Below are 19,933 nucleotides of genomic sequence, written 5' to 3' on the forward strand. Positions count from 1 at the left end.
TGAAGTCAATCAGCAGACTGGGCATTTCAGCCTGTTTTTGTTCTGTTGAAAAATTTCCTTTCCAAGTTGTAGCAAACTACTAAAGAACGAAAGGGTTGTTTGGGGTCAGAATTTAGGAAAGTATTTGAACATTTAGAATGGTAAATTAATGAGATTTAAACAAGTCTTTAAAATTAAATTCATATATGCATGCATTACAAAGTTCACTAGAGCAGAAGGGCTGAGAGAAATTATCTCTTTTAGCGATAATCCATTCTTTAACTGGCTCATTCTTCCTAGTTTGTGTTTATGGAAGTGTATGAATCTGATGCTTTTTTTGACTTCATTGACATGGTATAATCAACTGGAATGGTACCAGCTTGTGTGTCTAAGTCTTGAGTTCCTGAGGCTGAATTTTCTACTGAAGTCAATTGGCTAGAGATGCTGCATTGCAAAAATGTGTTGGAATAGAGATATAACATCCTCATCATGTACTGTAGAGCAGAGAGTGAAAATAATGCTGTAGCCTTCAGAGCTATTTAATGGTCAATTATATCACTTCACAGTCAATTTTACATATTAGTAAGTGGTTTCTGCATATATATTTTTCTGTTCAGGTCAACTTCTATGTGAGGGTGAAAGCAATTTATACCCTTGGACACAGTGTATCTCTGATTGCTCTTACAACAGGGAGTATAATTCTTTGCCTTTTCAGGTATGTATTTTTCATGAGTAAACTAACAATAATAAGGTGGCTTTAACTGTTGTCTGATTGCTCATATATTTAGAAAATGCATTGGTTTTGCACTTTTCTCATTTAAACAGCTGACAATAATGTAATGCTGTCTTGATTTTTGCTAGCACTGATAATATTAAAAAGTTTCAAAGCACTTCACAAATTTACAGGCATTACAACTGATGTAAGAAAGAATAGCCATTTAGGAATGGATTTTATAAAGCATTTTCTATTTCATTATTAAAATCAACAGCATGAATTGCTCTTGAGCATTAGTAGGATGCCGGTCACAACACTGGACAAGTGGGTAGCAGTATTTTGCAGAAGCTTCTGAGTAGTGTCCAGGGTTACTGTAATCAAAGGTAATCATTAATTTGTCCAAGTGGAGTTGTAAATCACAGAATCACCTTCAAGATCATCTAGTCCAGCTGTCAACCTAGTAACCTTATCAATCATCCCTAAACTGTGTCCACATGTGCCACATCCAGGCTCCTCCTGAACACTTCCAGAGACAGACTCCACCCTGGGCAATTTATTGTGAAAAGTTCAAATTTCTAATCTGAATCTCCCCTGTTGCAGCTTAAAGCCATTCCTCTCATCTTTTCTCTTGAGTCATGGCATAAGAGACTGAGCCCCACCTCACTGCAAACAACACATAATGTGTAGAGTACAGCATGTTGTTTGCCAGAGCCTCGTTCCTCTGGTGGACTATTCCTATGTCGAGTTCTGTAAGCATTTCAGTCTGACATCAGATTTTTTCAATATTTAAATAGTCATAGACTATTCAGAGCAGATAGGTAACCCATAATTATATTTGGAATACCTCTGAAAAAGATTGAGTCACTCATGGTTATATTCTACCAGCAAATGACACAGGCAGATCATGCATTTTCAAAATTTCTAAAACCTAACAATGCATTTAATACAGAGAATTATAGACACCTGAACGTTGCCCATCACCAGAAGTTTCAAGAAGGTTGGTTTGTTCCAGGTGAGAGTGAAAATAAATTGTAGAACACCATATTTCTACATAACACTGACATTATAGATCTTACTATACTTCCTTTGGGGTCAGTCCTGTATAACAAAACCTTAAAAAAAAGTCAGGTTCTCTGAGATGTATTTCTTAAGGAGAAAAATATGAATCTCCATCATTTCTATAAGATGTGCTGTCATGTGCATCTAGTGTCTGTAAATGTTCCTCACACAGTAGTTTTGTATTGTGAGGGAATCATATCAAATTAATAAGCATGGTAGCTTTTTTTCAGTTACAGAACAGAATTTCTATGTTATTCTGGAGCATCATACACATCCCAAATAATATTACTTTTTGTCCACTACCTCCAAAATATTGGTTTGACAAGCTTGTATATATCCAGTATCTATTATTTCAGCTGCTGAATGGGATGAATAACTAATCATCTACCTTAGTTACTCAAGAAAAATGGTTTCCTCACATTTGCAGTTTTCATGTATCTCTGAATTCCATAGGAATATATGATGCAATCTGACATAATAGTGGTATTTCAGTTTTTCTCAGGACCTATTTCAGGAAAGGACGTGCATGGCCACAGCAATCACTGGATTTTTGACAATGCTTCAAGTTCAGTCTGGTATTATTCAGCCTGGTTGTCTTTTGCCAAAGTGGGGGCTAGAAAGGTGGATCTGTTTTTTATTTCCCTACACTCACTGTAACTATCCTTGCTTTAGTAGTTTCAGAATAGGTTATATAGGTTTGGTAAAAATCAAAACTGGGAGACTACTGGGAAGTTGCCAGTGCACACTGCCAGAACATCCTGCTGCATCTTCATTTGTTCACTGCTTGCTGAAATGCCTTGGCTTCTGGCCTGTTTCCAGGTGCAGATCAAGGTGCTGGTTTTGACCACAAAAACCTCTTAGCAGTTTGCTTTCTGGGGGTTTGCTATAAAAAGGATCTTTTAAATTGGAAGGTCTTGAAGGGAATGTATTTTAAGTGAAAAGCCCTCAACTTATAGCCTGCTTCCCCTGAGCACTCATTCACTTACTTGGTATTTAATCTTTTATTTGTTTGTCAGGCTCTCACATGACCGATGGGCCAAAGAAGAGAAGCTTTAAATCTCATTGAATAGAGAGGATAGGAGATCAAATGTTTTGAATAAGTTTTTAATTGCTCCTGCATACACTCCCATCCTAGGATGAAAAACCATTACATAGCAAAATGCAGGAGTTAAATAAAAGAACAAAACCAGAAAAAAACATGTGAGAGCATGTATGAAATATATCCAAGATAATAAAACTTTTATTTTCAAGAAAAATATTGGAATGAGTGCACACACAGAAGGGTATAATAATCCATTTATTGCCAGCTTATGTTAAAACGTGGGAGAAATACCACTGGATCTTGTAGTCTGTGATACTATAGACAGAAGGAGTAAGAGAGAAAAAAACCAGCAAGGCAGCACTGGTTAAATGACAGAGAAGAAAAGGGTAGGCTCTTACTCAGGGTTCATAGTACTAAGAAATGTTTTCAGAGTAATAGACGTCTGTTCAACAATTTCTGCATCATAATCTAAAACACCTGTTTTTAAATCTCTTCTTAGAAAACTTCATTGTACTCGGAACTACATCCATCTGAACCTGTTCCTCTCTTTCATTCTAAGAGCAATCTCTGTTTTAGTCAAGGATGATATTCTCTATTCCAGCTCCAACACAGCTCACTGTCCAGAGGATCAAACCTCATGGGTAAGAAACCTCATTTGCTACCTGGTGCAATATTGGATTGTCACTAAATTTTCCTCCCTGATCCTTTTCAATATTTAGGAATACCAAGGTGTCAGTGTAGGCAATTCTGTTAGAAGGAGACAGAGAAAGAAGGTTGCAGTACAAGTAGGAGACGTTAATGTTTGCATGTCCATGTCATCTGCCAAGACAAATCATAACCATCTACAGTGCAGAATAAATATGGCCAATGCAGTAATCAACTGGGAGAGTTGAAGACAAACAGGATTGCCATCAGCTGGGAGTGATTAAAGGCAGCTGGTCTGGAAGTGTTCCAGCAGCTTTATCAAGGGTGCAGGAATTGGACAGGTGTCAATGGAGGGAGAGAAATAACTCAGGAAATTAAATATTTGCAGGAGGTGTCTTCATTAACTCCTCTGTACTTTCAGGCTATGACAGAAGTGTTGTCATCTGCATTCTTAGCAAGCTGATATGTGTACTGCATTTTCATGCACAGGGATTAAAAAAATCTCAAGTCTTGCTGTTAAAAAACTGACCACTATATGATATTCTCCATTCTCTGTCCCTGTTGTTTCAGTCAAGAATACCTTCTGATTTTAATATATTACAATTTAAGCTTGTGAGAGAAATATGTAAGAAGATATTTTTGTCCTGATGAAGCCATTGTCCCAAAATGTGAAGTGCTTAACAAGACATACATACAGCATGTCAAGCTGTATGTAGAAATTCATATTCTGGGATATTTCTAATGGAGAAAAATAGGAACTGAGTTAGTAGACCCCAAGCAGGCAAAGTTGCTCTTGGATAGACTGCCAGGGGTAATCAGAAGTTCTTAGGTCCTTGAAAGATTATAGGTGAGATGAATTCAAGCCTTTGGGCTGCTACTTAGTTGTTTGTGTAGGCATGTTCACAGGCATAAATATAGGCATGTATGTTACTTGGGATGCACTGAGATGTCTGAGACACCACAGGGGGCTGCTGGGTATGAAGAAATATCTCTAATGTTGTCTATTGCCCTTCTGACTTAGCAGCTGGGGACTGCATCTCATGTCTTAATAGATATCAATATTTAGAGAGAGGAATCAGTCACTGAATGGGTAAGTTTATCTGCTTAGGTATCAGGTGTACTTGGAATTTTAACAGAAAAAGTGGAGGTGTGTAGGGTATTTAAAAGGGAGGAGTGAGAAAAGCCGGGAGAAACGAGGGATTTTATTTGGTCCAGTTTGTTTAGTCTGCTACTTTTACCATATCATCACATTTCTCAGCACATTCTCAGCAGAAATATTTTCATATTCAATTCTCACATCCCAGATTCCTGCTGGGAAGTGCCAAAGTAGCAGCAGCCAGCACCGGGGAACATCAGCAGCACAGACATCTGAAAATTAATTCTGAAAAGCAACACACAGATTATAAGTATCATTTTATGATACAAGCCTACATGTTTTGTTAATTAAGAAACACTAAAGCATTTTCTAAAGGGAAAACATAATTTTTAAAAGTCCAGTCAACTTTTTCATCGCGTAAAGTTATATTTTTCACTCAATTTCCCATTTAGCCTTGAAAAATTCATAAAGCAGTTTCTTTGTTAATTTTTACTGTGTTGAGAAGCCAGCTGGGATTAGAATATATTTATTAGCCTCCAAATAGATGATCATTTAATCTAATAGCCATTCATTTACAAACTGTTGCAAATATATGCATTTATTTATAACCAACATATTTTTCAATATTTATTATATGAAGTTTTCAACATTTCTGAGTGAATTTGCAATGAGAGTCTTCTAAATATTTATTTAATAATTAATTTTCTTTCTATATATATAGTAACATTTACTATGTCCCAATTTGATTAACTGAAGAAAAAAATTTCTACTGGACCTGGGTTACTAATATTACACAAAGAACTAAGATCTATAGGCTATATTAATAACAGAATAATACAGCATCTTTCCTGCAACAAATTTGATCCCTATTCTCATGTTTCAGGTGGGCTGCAAGGCAATTTTGGTATTTTTTCAGTATGGTGTTATGGCAAACTTTTACTGGCTCTTAGTTGAAGGACTTTACCTCCACATCCTCCTTGTGCTAATATTCTCCCCCAACAGACACTTCACAATCTACCTGCTGATAGGATGGGGTAAGAATTTAAATATCATCCAATAATGTTTTTTTTTGCTGTATGTATGTATTAGTCAGGGTCAATATTTCATACCAAGGTAGTCCTGCTCTTTCTCCTGGGTGACTCCTCAGACTCCCAGGTTCCTCAGTTCAGCTCCAGCACAGGTTACAGCTGCTGTACCACGGGAGAGAGCAGGCACAAAACTGCTGGAGCATAACTGCTGCCTTTCTCCCTGGCACAGCTCTGACCTGTGCCAATCTGCACCATGCCCGGGGTTGTTCAGGATATAGGATGGTGCAAGGACTGCCACCAGAAAACACATGGTTCAGCTGTCCTCGTTTAGGAGGAAAAATAAAATTTAGCTGCAAAGCTGAGAGCTACATTACACTATTTGCCTTTTTGGAAAGCTCAAAGATATTGTTCATCTGGTTTTAAATACTTTCCCTAAAAGAAAGTGCAATGATATTTATATGGAGCACTTTAAAGCTTCCAGTAATAGGTGGTTATAAAACATTTAGGTGTTGCTGGGAAATGGGAATAAACCAGTGTGTGGACAAGGTTCCTTATGAAATGATTTATACTTCGATTTTATATTGCAGTCCTTGGAAGTGCATTGGTAATGCATAACTTGTATCTGTCACCCTGTAAGTCACTCTGAAAGATTGCAAGAAACCTAAGAAAAGCATGGGTTTTGCATATTAGTCATTATGGTTGCATTTTTGTAAGAAATAAATCCACTTCCCTGCAGCCTTTGTTTGTAACATGTTGCTGACATCATGTAGCTCATCAGATGTGCCTCTCCCTCCATTCAATGAACTGTTTATATGTGCTTTGTGTCTGGGGAATAATTGATTACTAGCAGGCTGAACTTTTTTTTTGTGAACTTATATTTTTGTGATCGTGCTCTTTGGCATTTTTCAGGAATTCCTACCATATTCATTATTACATGGACAGTGACACGGATCATTTTAGAGGACACTGGGTAAGTGTGTGTGGGAGAAAAATCTTAAAGCCTCCATCTGTGCCAGTACAATCCTTGCCTTGGATACGTGGTATTCACACAAAGGTGGTTTGCTCTTCTGAAGGGGACGAGCACAGAACTGATATTTCAGATGGCAATAAAGGGACAGGTGTTTGGAGCTCTTTAGTGTGGGTTTATGTTTGCTGTTTATTTGAAAAACTCAAAGGGCAGAGAGGGCAGAGATAGGTTATGACTAATGTTACCCCTTGACACCCACATTTAAAGCTATATGCTTAGGAAATCAAAGCAATAATATTTAAAATGGCAGTGGGGACGTAGGAAGTGAAGTGATGTGATGTAAACTTATGTAAGATGCACATAATCAGGTAAAACTATAGCTGACCAGAGCTAGGCCTGGCTCCTGGCATGAAAAGGGGAACTGAGATAAGAATTTTGTAGGAAGATCAGACTGGATGCTTGGGCTGGCTCCAGGGAATTGGAGAGCAATCCTAGCTGATGAGACAAACAGTTTTCACAGTCATGTCTTGCCAGACTAACTAATATTTTGCAACTGATTCTGTAATTAAACTGAAAAATCATGTCCTACGTAATTTTAAGCCTCTCTTTGCAAGACCTCTAACATGTAAACCAAAGGCAAACTTCTTTTTCCTTTGTCATTGTGATTACAGAGGAACTCTGAAGGGTAATAAATCTTTAATATGACTAACCTTTCAGAGCACTGTGACCATTTGGATCAAAAGTGCTGAACCCACAGTGAAAATTAAATATACAGTTTTTCAGACGAAGCTTCAGGTTCAGTTTCACATTTTCCTAAAGCAGTTCTAGCTGTCTGTAACCTAAATATCCCACAAGAAATTATGTCATTTCAGTTGTATCTGTCACTTTCTTTAGATCTTCCTGCTATCCAGAAGTCACTGTTAAGTGCATATTGGGAAAGTGTCCTTACACAAAGTGAAACTGAGCTTGGTGTCCTCAAAGGCCAATGTCCCCCACAATGTCTAATGGCACAGCTTAGAGTGCCTGATGTTTTAACTGATTTCACAGAACCATAGAATGGTTTGGGTTGGAAGGGGCCTTCAAGATCCTCTAGTTTCAACTCCCCCTGCCATGGGCCCACTAGAGCAGGTTACATCCAGTCTGGTCTTAACACTTCCAGGAATGGTGCATCCACAGTTTCTCTGAGCAACCTGTTCCAGTGCCTTGATAGCTCAGAGTAATGCACCTTGAGTATTGTGTCCAGTTCTGGGCCCATCACTTAAGAAAGACATTGAGGTGACAGAGTTTGTCCAGAGCAGGGTAATGAAGCTGGTGAAGGTTCTAGAGAGTAAGTCCTATGAGGAGTGTTTGAGGGAGCTGGGGGTGTTTAGTCTGGAGGAAAGGAGGCTCAGGAGAGACCTTATCACTCTCTACAACTCCCTGGAAGGAGTTTGTAGCCAGTTGGGGGTCAGTCTCCCCTCCCAGGTAACAAGCAACAGGACAAGAGAACATAGTCTCAAGCTGCATCAGGGGAGGTTCAGATTAGACATGAGGAAGAATTTCGTCATGGAAAGGGTTGTCAAGCGTTGGAATGAACTGCCCAGGGAGCTGGTAGAGTCACCATCGCTGGAGGTGTTCAAGAAATGACTGGATGTGGCACTTAGTGCCATTGTCTAGTTGACAACATGATGATCCGTCAAAGGTTGGACTTGATGATCTTGGAGGTCTTTTCCAACCTGAACAACTCTGCAATTCTGTGAGTAAAAGATTTCTTCCTAACGTCTAAATCTCTCCTCTTTTAGTTTGAAACCATTCTCCCTTATCCTATCACTACATATCTGGTCAAAATTACTCTCCCTGTCTTTCATAAGCCCCCTTTAAGTTCTGAAAACACACAAGATCTCTCTGGGCCGAACAGTCCCCAGCTCTCTCAGCCTGCTTTTGTAGGAGAAGTACTGCAGCCCTCTAAACATCTTCATGGCCTCCTCTGGACCACTTCTAACAGGTCCACATCGTTCTTGGGCTGAGGACTCCACACCTGGTTGCAGTGTTTCAAGCGGAGGAATGGAGTATTCATAATAAAACAAGAAACAAACTTAAAAGCAGGAAGTTATTGAATGCCAAATTCTAGGCTAGAACAGGCATTATTTTAGTGTGCTTTGACTCGCATATAAAAAATCATTTTCTTCATAGGTCTTGCTTGCCAGATGATATTAATGTCAACATCTTTTTCACTCTTTTTTTTTTTGTAGTTGCTGGGATACAAATGAGCATGGTGGTCCCTGGTGGGTTATACGAATACCAATTTTAATTTCTATTATAGTAAGTAAACTTTGAAGCATGAATTATAGATCTGTTCAGCATTCTGCAGTGCATATAGCCATTATTCTTTACTGCTAGTTACAGATAGGCAAGAATTCTGTTTTAATGAAAAGAAATTGTGCTGTAGGAGAAATGTTAAACAGATGCCAAGGCCATTAAAATTTGTTGCCTTTAAAATTTATCTGCCTTCTATTAAATGAGCAGTTGCTTTTATTTGTATGTTGTTCTTTCTTTAACGTTTCTCCTGTTTATGAGCCTGGAGGAAGCAAAAATCTAATTATACTTTTCAATGAATTGCAGATTTGATTTTGTGTGTAAATGGATAGACTTGCAGTTGAGAATCTGATATTATTGCAGTCATAAAAAACTATGACTGTGTATATCTTTCTTTAATTGGTAACCTACTGATATATATATTGAACATGAAGTATTTGCAAAATAATACCATTTGAGAATATTTCACAGGACTTTTCCTGTGTGGTGCTCATTAGAATTACTGGGGTAGTATAATAATATTCCTATTCAGTGTAATGATTGTGTAATTAACTTTGGGCATAAATGAATACACGTCCATTTCTGAAAACAGTCAGAATGCAAATTGATATATTTATAGGTACGCTTGCCTCATTTTTAACACTGTAGGCAGTAAAACTGGGGCTTTATTAGATTACACAAGATTTCAGAAGTTCACATTACTCTTGGGCTTGTCTTTCAACCTGTGCCTGCTAAAAATCCTTTTGAGAGAACTTCCTATCATCTTCATCAGAGTGGATTCTGCAGTTTAAAGAGAAAGCACAGTAGGCATATGTGTTAAATAACATAAGGTAAGAATTCACAGAAGAGGTATTTTATGTTATGAAGAAATGGATGTTCTACAGCATGAAGAGAATACCTGTACCACAAAGGAGCCGGAGAATCGGGAATGATCCAGAGTGAAGAAAATATGCTGAAAGATAAAAGCAAAACAAACCACCTGGTGTTTACAGAAAGATGAAAGTCTGTTCTCTGGATGCTCATTTTAAAGAGCTATCTGGTAAAGAGCTGAGACTTTGTGTGCCAGAAAGCAATGTTTTCCAAAGGAGTCCTAGACCTGGAAACGGAAGTTACGCCGGGGCACGTTGGCAGGCCTGAATTGAAGATGGATTTTAGCAAAGTCTGGGGAATGAGCCGGGAATTAAGAGAACGGAGCACTGGTCAGTCAGATAAAGTCTGATCTATCCAACAGTATTGTGAGAGTGAGTTCTGGTACCATTTTGCAAAATGGCAATGGCTCCAGTTAATTCAGTGTATCAGAAACCTTCCCTGATATCTCCTCGTGACAGTTTTGGCTTCAGAATGGTTTGGCAGACTTTCATGCTTCATGCTGTACCCACTTCAGAGTTATTAGCTGGGGGTGACTATTTCAAATTAATGTGCTCTTACCCATATTCTCCATTCAGCAAATGCTGCCACAGCTTCCTTCTCCATAGTTCCATTTCCATAAACTGCTCTCATTTGGGAAGGAGTGACGTTCATGTGGAAACAGTACTTCTGTCCCATCAAAGTAACTAAGAAATGTTTTTCTTATTATCTCACATTGCAGGTAGTGTAAGGGATTAAATATAAAGAAAGAAGCAAGAAGAAGCCAGTTTAAATGATACATGCTCAGACAATTTGTTTGAACTCAAAAACTTATTGTCAGAAGTAGAACAGAGTATGAGCAGCATCTTACTGTTACTCCACTAAAGAGCCATCATTTGTCTGTCTTGTAGTTTTTCTACATTCACATTATTTTCTCATGTTCCTGTTCTTAGATCTTCATTGAACAGTATCCATATTCTATGTTATTTAAAGGCATTATGCTCAGGTGATTTTATGGGACTGAAAAGTTGCAACACTAAAAGTAAAATTCCTGGGCATTATTTGTTTTATATATTGTTGAAAAATACTATTCTAAATCATACACATGCTTCAAAGGATTTTAAAAAATAATGAATTCAATGAAATCCTAGAGAAATTAATTCGATCCACTGGACTAAGGCAGTGAAAGTTGCCCCCTTTTGATCTTGATATCCAGTTTCAGTTAGCTGGATTTGCAAGCTCAGTAGTGCCAAGGACTGTTACAGTCTCCAAACAAGAATGTAAGTTTTTCATTAATACAAAATTGTGCTTACAGATAACAAAGTATGTGTTTGAAAAAAAGACTTGAACATAATATATAAATGTCAGTCAAGAATGTGAGTCACCTGAGAGTAGTTCTGCAGTTGATGTGATGCCTCAGAAACCAAGGGGATGACAGTTTATTCTGTTACACTAGAAAATAGGGATACTTGTGAAGAACAAGAAATTATTCTGTCATTCCCCTTGTAAATACAGAATAAAGATTTTTTTTTCTTCTCTTATTTTGTGGCTAATGAGTGTATAATAAAATGAAAGCTCTCTCCTTGTCCACTTATATTGGCTCCTGTGCATATGACAAAGTATATATACCTTGGTGTGTACACTGATGCATTAAGTCTGCAGATACAATCTGCAATAACAGGCTTCTGTCTGTTACCTTTATGGGAGTCTTGCATCAAAGAAACCTTCTAAGTAATCATGTGCCTGAAAAACATATGTTAAGTTCAGCAAAAGCCTGTATTTTTTAATATTTCTTTCTTATTCTTCTTTAAAAAAACCCCTAGATATAATTTTCACCCCTGTCAGTTCCTGTCACTTCCCTTCACCTGTCATTTCAAACAAAATTTTAAGTACAGAGGGACAAATATTGTTTTGATTATGGTTTATTTATTAACATCCTAAATTGTACAGGTTGTGCCAGAGAAGGCACAGAAATTCATTGAGCTTGAAAAGCTTACAGCCAAATTGTTAGGAGTGGAAAAAGAAGAGTTTCACTGATACATCGAGATAGAGATTTATAACAGTGGGACAGGCACTGTCTGCTTGCATATCCCATCTCTAGGTTTTGGGCTTTGGGATGGATTTAGTTTAAAATAATAAAATTTTCATTTTCACAGTGATAGAAATTTTTCTCTAGATTAATTTATCCTAAGATGTGTACATTTGATGCAGCTGTTTACACAGCTGTACTGGTGGTTTTCGGTGCACTTTGTTGCTGTGAAGGTGTGAATCCAAGTGTTCCCTCACTTTAGTATGGACATGCTATATTAGAGTGAGGTTTTCTTGACTGCACCAAACAACCCAGCACCAGAAGGGCTGATGATCACAAGATACCAAAAGCCCAGGCTGAAGAAATAATGGCAATGACACTTAGGATCTACTGAGTTTTGTACTTCGATTTTCTAGACTGATCATTATCTGGTCCTAATGTTTGTGGGTTTTTTGAAATAAAATATTCAATAAAATATGAAATAAAATAATGTTACTGTTCTGCCTTAGAGGGCTATCATGAGAATTGGACTGCAAGGATTCAGTTGAGGGTTGGACTACATGATCTCCAGAGTTTCCTTCCAACCCTGACTATTCTGTCATTCCTTCAGTCATAATGTCTGCATCAATATCTAAGACAGATTCTTGTGAGAGGCCCTTTTTGTGCTTGATTGGAGTAGATAGATCAGCTGTGTAACAATCTTCTCTTCCCCTAATTCAGACAGAAAATACTGAAAGTCAAGGTGAGGAGCAAGAGAGGTTCCAAACTCTCTCTGGGGTTCCGGTTGTGAATCCACGTGACAATGTAGGACAGTGCTTGACTGCAGCAAATCATATTCAGTGTCCCATNTAGCCATTATATTTGTTTTCTTTGCAGGTGAATTTTATACTTTTCATTAGTATTATAAGAATCTTACTGCAGAAGTTAAGATCTCCAGATGTTGGAGGAAATGACCAATCACAGTACAAGTGAGTCAGATTTTTGATATCATAAACAGAAGCCAAATGATCTCTATGAGGTTTCATCTGCTGAAATATTCTAACAATTGCTGTGATACCATAATTACATTTAATTCAGAACTACTTTTAGATATGGTTTAAGAAAGGTTATCACTATTTTGAAATATAGAATATAATTTTTGTTGAACAATAAATTCAATAAAAAATAGTCACTTTCATAAAGACCAACAAGCTTGATTTTGAGTTTAATCCATGAATGAATAGGCTGATATAAAATATATGGAGAGTATTATCTTTCTTTTCATGTATAAATATTTCATTTTGACATAACAAAAGTTTCAAGTTCGAAACGTTTTGCTTGAACCTCCTTAAATTTTTTTTTTTAATTTTTCATTTCTAAAATACTTTTTTGTAATATTTACATATATTTTAAGAGCTGAAAAGAAGTTACATTGTTCCCAGAAAGTTAGAAGCTAAGTATAAGGTTTGATTTAAAATACCAGCTTTATTTTCTATAGGAAAACAGTTGTGTCTGATTTAGATCAACTTCCTTTGTGTTTAGACTTTCTTCTTTTGTGTTTTGGTTTGGACATCAAATGCTAATGTCCCGTCTTTCCGCAGCTTTAGAATCAGGGAATGTTGGTAGCAATTCAAATACATTGCTAAAATTGATTTTGTTTTTTATTATATTGCTGTATCAGTTATTGTTGTTTATTATAATATCTGCTGGACACTATAATCCACAATCAAGGGTCTGTGGTAGTAGGTCTTATTTTAAAGCCCAGATATAGACATTGAGTTTGAGACTTCAGGGTGTCAATATGATACTTCAGTGACAAAACCTAACATGAACACTGAAAATTCAAAACCATGAAAGTGGCCTTTGAAAATGTGTTCCTAGATAACACCTTTTCTTTATTTAAAAAATACAGAATTCCTGTCCTAAAAGCTGATAAAACATAGTGTGCTGAAGTAAAGAATAACTTTAAAGCTAAGAGAAGTAGAACCTGATGTCTTTTGTAAAGAATGTGGCACATTTTATGCAAAAAATGAATACCTGATGGGCCACAGAAAAATCAATGTGACTAGACTGACTTTCAGTTCCATAATTTTCCACAGTTTTCTACAATATTTTATAATATGAAATGTTCTCACTAATAACAACCTTGTCCTTTATTATTCAGTCCTGTGAATTCTTTGTTGTTAGCATTTGATTGCCTGTTTCTAAAATGTAGAGAAGAATAAGGCTATTTTTTCTGTCCCTTTCCCTCACTAAAATGTAAGTGCAGTATAGAGAAAGAAACATCAGTTAGACAAAAATCATTACAACAACAATGGAGTGAAATATGAATCTAAAATGTATACCACTCATTCGAGTCACCATTTTTCTTCCCTTCTTCTGAACCTGCTTGTACATGGTTCCATCCTTTTTGTTGCTCACTTTACTTTTGCAGTGGATAAGGTTAAATTCAAATAAAATCGGTTTTCCATTTAACTTGGGAAACCAGGAAATTTGCTGCCAGTGTCATTTCCCCCAGCTGTAAATTAATTTCTTCTGCTGAGGAAATCCTATTTGTCCCACTTACTGGTAGCATCTTTAGATGTGAGGGTTTTACTATTCTTGAGAAACTTTGCTGTCAGAACTGATTATTTACACATAAACAGATGCAGCCTCAGATGCAGCCTCTGGGACATTATGAACAAAGGAAGGCTATGAAGACTGACACAGAAAAAATAAAACTACTTGAAATACCTTGAATTTTCTGTTAAAATACGTGAATTCACAACAGCAGCCTTTCAATGTTGAATCAAGTTATATTAATCAAGACAGTGATGAATTATAGAACTCAACATTGTAACTTCTTGAATTTTATCTGATACCAGACACCCATAATCGTGCATGACTGGCCCTGTATAATATATAAAACTGATGTTATTAGAGTGAAGTAAGTGACAGACAAGATATAATTAGCAATTCATCATTTCAGTAGTTTCACAGGCAGTTTGTCAGAGCTGCTCCGCTTAGTAATTTAAAGTTCTCCTTCCTTAACTTCCATAGTGTCTTCTGCTAAAATCTGTTATGTGATTGACAACATTGAAAATTAGTTAATGGTGTATGCTGAAAACCAGCAGTAAATCTATGAAATTTTAGTACTTGGGGATAAATCTGAAGTTGCTCATGAAAATCTCACAGCTGAGATTATTCTGGATTACATCTCCTAGGTATTATTTGCATGCTGTGTATGTGCAATGTACAAACTTACCATGAAGCTGCACATTTTAAAAAATAATTAACAGCAATTAACTTCAAAAGAGAGATATTACCTTCCATACATGAGGATCTGTCAGTATGACTTTTCAGGAAGGCATCATTCCTTTCAAATCTGAACTTTTCACGCCAAGTAAAAAATATCTCAAGAGGTTTGATATCAGCTCATAACACTTTGTTGAACGTGGCCCTGTGGAGTAATGCAGTAAATCCCACACCCAAAATCCATGCTATGGAACCAGGCTGGGAGGTGGCTGTTAGTCAACCACAGCAGAGGATGGGTCCTACACCCCACTGCTATACAGGGGGCACCTGGAAAAGGGACTTATGGTTTAGAGAGGCCCTGCAGCCTTTCAGCAGCTTTTGGAAGAGTGCAAGGTCAGCAAGATCAAGTATATTATGGAATTTGGCATGTCAGTTTGGGAGGTGACTGTGGGACCAATCTCATAGCATACCTGAAAGGAAAACAATTTGTAATAAATTGCTCTTACTGTTTATAAATCTGAAGTCTTATGAGATGTATGTAAACTGCATTGCATCATATTCTTATCCCAGTTAAACAAGAGCTTACCATTAAATTTCAGCTTTTTCTCTTTTATTTGCCCAGGAGACTTGCAAAATCCACATTGTTGCTTATTCCGTTATTTGGAGTTCACTACACAGTGTTTGCTCTATTTCCTGACCGCAGTTCCAATAATTATAAAATAATCTTTGAGTTGTGTTTGGGATCTTTTCAGGTAAATTTTACAGTTTTTGTTCAAAAGAAGTTTTATCGCCCTAGGTTTGTGCTGCCTACTAACTAAGAAATATTGTCTCTTTCCAGGGGTTGATTGTTGCAGTCCTGTATTGTTTTTTGAACAGTGAAGTAAGTCTCACCTTTCCTACTGAGAATGTTAAATATTGTTTTCAGTTAATGTATAAATGCCCCTATAATTCCATTCTGATACATGGAGCTGTTTTAGAAGTTTGCATTCCTATTTATGGAATCTATATGTGACAGTTTCTATGCAACAGGAGAAGTCAGTGTATTTGGGTGAAGAGTTTTAAGAGCTATTTAAAATCTAATTCCTTGCAAACTGAGGTCTTGGTGTTGTCTGTTATTTAACATGATCTAATCTGGCTCTGTTAGAAGCAGTGTGGACTGTGCAAGTGAAGTGCAACAAGTGTAGAAATTTACTCAAGACTTGAAACACCATTTAGTAAGTATTTAGGGGTAATCTCCTGACAGTATCTAACCCCCAAAACAGCAGCAGATTTTTTCAGAAGTGCTAAGCATGTGGCAGCTTTCCTAATCTCAACTGAGAAAGATGAAAGGATTTCCTTTTGATGTCAGCCACCATGCAGTACCTGACAGGAGGAATCTGTCTGAAGAAGACACCTGCCTGCACAGGGAATTGTCATTCAGGTCTCCTGAGTGCTATTCTAATCTTTCATATTCATGAGATGCCTGATTTTTGGGCTAATCATTTGATTCTATGCTTTAAGTACATGTGATTAATAGTTAGATACCAAAAGCTAATGTTGCAGCACAAGTGATACAAAACTGATTTTGAAAGTGGCCTTGGGGCATCTCCTCACAGTGTAGACACAGCCTTTGCATCAGTTCTGTAATCTTTGTAAAAAGTGGTTTTATACTCCAGAGGGAAGGGATGCCATCCAGAGGGACCATGACAGGCATGTGGAATGGGCCCATGGGAACCTCATGAAGTTCAACGGGGATAAGTGCAAGGCCCTGCACCTGGGTCAGTGCAGTGCTGACTGGGGGATGAAGGGATTGAGAGCAGTCTGGGCTTGGGGATACTGGGGGGTGAAAACTGGGACATGAGCTGGCAATGTGCATTTGCAGCCCAGAAACCCAATTATATTCTGCATCAAAAGAGGCATGGCCAGCAGGTTGGGAGAGGTGATTTTCATCAGTACAAAGAAGACATGGACCTGCTTGAGTGAGTCCAGAGGAGGGCCTGAAAACTCTTCAGTAGGCTGGAATACCTCTCCTATGAAGGCAGGCTGAGGGAGCAGGGATTGTTCAGCCTGGAGAAGAGAAGACTCTGGGGAGACTTTATAGGAGCCTTCCAGCCTTATAATAACCACAGGGGGTAACAATTTTAAACTGAAATGTAGTGGACTTAGATTGCATGTAAGGAAGAAATCTTTTCCCTGAGGGTGGTGGAGACACTGTAACAGGGATGCCCCATCACTAGAAGTGTTCAAGGCCAGTTTGGATGGGACTTGGAGCAATCTGGTCTGGTGAAAGGTTCCCCTGCCCATGGCAGGGGTTTGGAACAAGATGAACTTTAAGGTCCCTTCCAACCCAAACCATTCAATGATTCTACTCCTAGAGGTCCCCATTCGACTGCCAATACATGGGTTCCTCACATGAAGAACATTTTCAGCTCACAGTGTGCATTTTCTTTTTAACACAGGTGCAGGGGGAGCTGAAAAGAAAATGGCGTAGTTTGTGTTGGAAGCAGACAGCAGGAAGGGATTACAGGCTCCACTCTTCGATTTCTCGAAATGGATCAGAAAGTGTTTCTCAGCTCCACCGGAATTCAAGGGCTCACTCGTTTATGCAGACAGAGACCACCATGATATAAATGAGCTAGGTCCCTCAAAACGTGAAAAACTGTGGAATATATCATTCATTATGCAGCTTGATGTGATATTTTATAATATGTACAGTTTAGTGCTTTGCTTTTCTACATGTTGGTATTTGGGAAATTGGTTTGTGCCGACCGTTTCTCTGTTAATAACAGAGAAACCTGCCCCATGGATGCTTTCTGTTTTGTTTAAATGGTGTTCATATTAATTCTGGTGTTCTCTTGCAGTTTGCTAGCCATAAGAATTCAGCAGCTCATTTTCCATAATGATCCCTTTACCCTCCAATGTGGCTCCAAGATTGATGCATGGTATCCTGCTCAATGCAACTGCTTTGGCACATGTTGTAAGGGTTAAGATGGGAAGCAAGAAAATTTCTTATATTTTGTTTATACTTAAGGAAACATTTATTTCCTTAAGGATAAGGAAATTCTTTTCTGAGTATGGAAAATACAATAAAAGTAAAGAAATCTAAGACTATAATTAACCACAGTGGGAGTTCAGGGTGCTAATCCAGGAAATCATGAACATTATTTATACAGAGAGTAAAAGGTAGTACTTCTTGGCTAATTGTATAAATTTCAAAGATTACTTTCTACAGAAATTGATTCTAATCCTGTTGTTACTTTCAAAAGTGCCTAGTTTTAAGTTTAGGTGCAGAAAGTAGGGTTACATTTACAGTCCAACAGAAAAGACTGCTATAAAAGTTTTGATTAAAACTTCAGCATTTTCCAATAGTGATGTTCCAATCACCAGTTGTCCTCTTCTATTTAAAATGAGAGGTTTTTGTCAATCTTTCATTAAGCAATTTTCTTCAGAGGTGTTTTATTGCTCAAGCAGCCTCACATAGGAATAACAGCCTTGGATTAATTAACCATTTCAATTAACCATTAAAAATACCATTTTTATATAGTATTTTCATTAAAATATGTCTCTAGAACTACATACTTGGCAGCTAAAACAAGGAATATTGCAATGAAGTTACAACTCCCATTTAAAGAATAAAGTAAATTCTTTTAGTTTTATTTAATTCTGTATCTATCTGAGATGATTTAAAATTTAGTCCTAACAGTGATTCTAGAAAAAAAAAATTGGGCAGAATCCCTAAAAATTACCATAAAAGGCATAAAGAAGGAATTCTTAACAATGCCAAGACTCTCATGCAACCACATTTCTTTAAAAAAGAGATAGAACTCATAGAGTTTTACAAAAATACACAGAACATTTGCACTCTTTAAAAGAAATAATCCAAATGATGTTTACTTCCCTTGTTACTTTTAACCATGTCCACTATTCATAACATGTGGGAATAACACATATTGGTATTAGTGCCTCCATAAAGGCAAATGTCCTTTTATTTCAGACAACAGATTGTATAGAGCTGGCAGAATTTAAGGTCTTGTCAGATAAAGGCAAGAACAGCATCAAGGGTATGTCTTGGCAGGCATACACGTACATTTTTGAAAATATTACCAGTATTGGGAATATTGTCAGCAGCTGTTAAAGTGTCCCCACAAATCTGATTTAATCTAGCTATTTATCCAGTCAAACACAATTTATTTTCACGGGATTACCCCAGAGAGATACAAAGTTTTGTCAGACCAAAGATAGAAAAGGCCTCATGGTTCTCATGGGTTCTGAAGAACAGGTAGTGTGGTAAATGTTCCATGACACCAGTCTTTACCCAGTAGGTATCATTTGGGTTAAACAATAACCACTTCATGAATTGCTACTTTGCCAAACTTGACTTTAAAGAAGCTACTGATCACCTCCAGTCACTCAGAGTGTTTTCTGCTGTCAATTGGTGAAATAGCTATTAGATTCTAGATGGAAATGGTCTGTACAAAGGCAGTCCCATGGGGGTCTAAAGGTACACCCCTACATATATATTTAAACTAAATATATTCCCAAAGGCTTTAGATTCAGAAACCATTGTTAAAATTTAGTAATTTTCCTGGATCTCTGAACAACCTTATAACAAATTCTTATTTGCAAATATATTAAGAACCATTGGAGCTTTAGGAGTTGCTTCCATACCTAAATTAAACATCTGTCCACTTTAGGCTTCTTTGTCTGAAGTGGCATTGTGACTGCTCAGTTCCCTGAGGTGTGATGTGCAGGATGTTCTTTTTTTCCCCAGATTTCAAGGGTAGAAAGGCACATGTGACAAGCATTAAAGCATGCTCACCTTTTTGCTCAAATGAGGTTATATGAATGAATTGACACACAGACAGCGTGATGGTGCAGAAACAGGGGTTTCAAGCAATCATTTCCATCAGTCTGTTCTGCATGATGCATCACCAATTATACATGTTTATAATACATTGTATCCTAGAGAAACCCATCTTTGTTCTAATTAGATGAGCATGGAGAAAATCTGCATTTTAATTATTTCTGGATTATAAAACA

General features: G+C 37.3%; 1 protein-coding gene across 1 annotated transcript in view; it reads left to right on the forward strand.

The window, feature by feature from the left end:
• Positions 1 to 19,318, forward strand: part of VIPR2 (vasoactive intestinal peptide receptor 2) — a 52,700-nt gene extending 33,382 nt beyond the window's left edge. The window contains exons 5-13 of the mRNA XM_029961948.1: positions 597 to 694; positions 3,295 to 3,436; positions 5,420 to 5,570; positions 6,474 to 6,534; positions 8,763 to 8,832; positions 12,578 to 12,669; positions 15,537 to 15,666; positions 15,753 to 15,794; positions 17,353 to 19,318. Of these exons, the coding sequence (XP_029817808.1) occupies positions 597 to 694; positions 3,295 to 3,436; positions 5,420 to 5,570; positions 6,474 to 6,534; positions 8,763 to 8,832; positions 12,578 to 12,669; positions 15,537 to 15,666; positions 15,753 to 15,794; positions 17,353 to 17,523 (957 nt within the window). The 3' untranslated portion in view covers positions 17,524 to 19,318. The remainder of the gene's footprint in view (positions 1 to 596; positions 695 to 3,294; positions 3,437 to 5,419; positions 5,571 to 6,473; positions 6,535 to 8,762; positions 8,833 to 12,577; positions 12,670 to 15,536; positions 15,667 to 15,752; positions 15,795 to 17,352) is intronic.
• The last annotated feature ends 615 nt before the right edge of the window (positions 19,319 to 19,933 follow it).

Source organism: Manacus vitellinus, unplaced genomic scaffold, assembly GCF_001715985.3.
Source record: "Manacus vitellinus isolate BGI_N305 unplaced genomic scaffold, ASM171598v3 scaffold_3_pilon, whole genome shotgun sequence".
In the NCBI taxonomy this organism is placed as follows: Eukaryota; Metazoa; Chordata; class Aves; order Passeriformes; family Pipridae; genus Manacus; species Manacus vitellinus.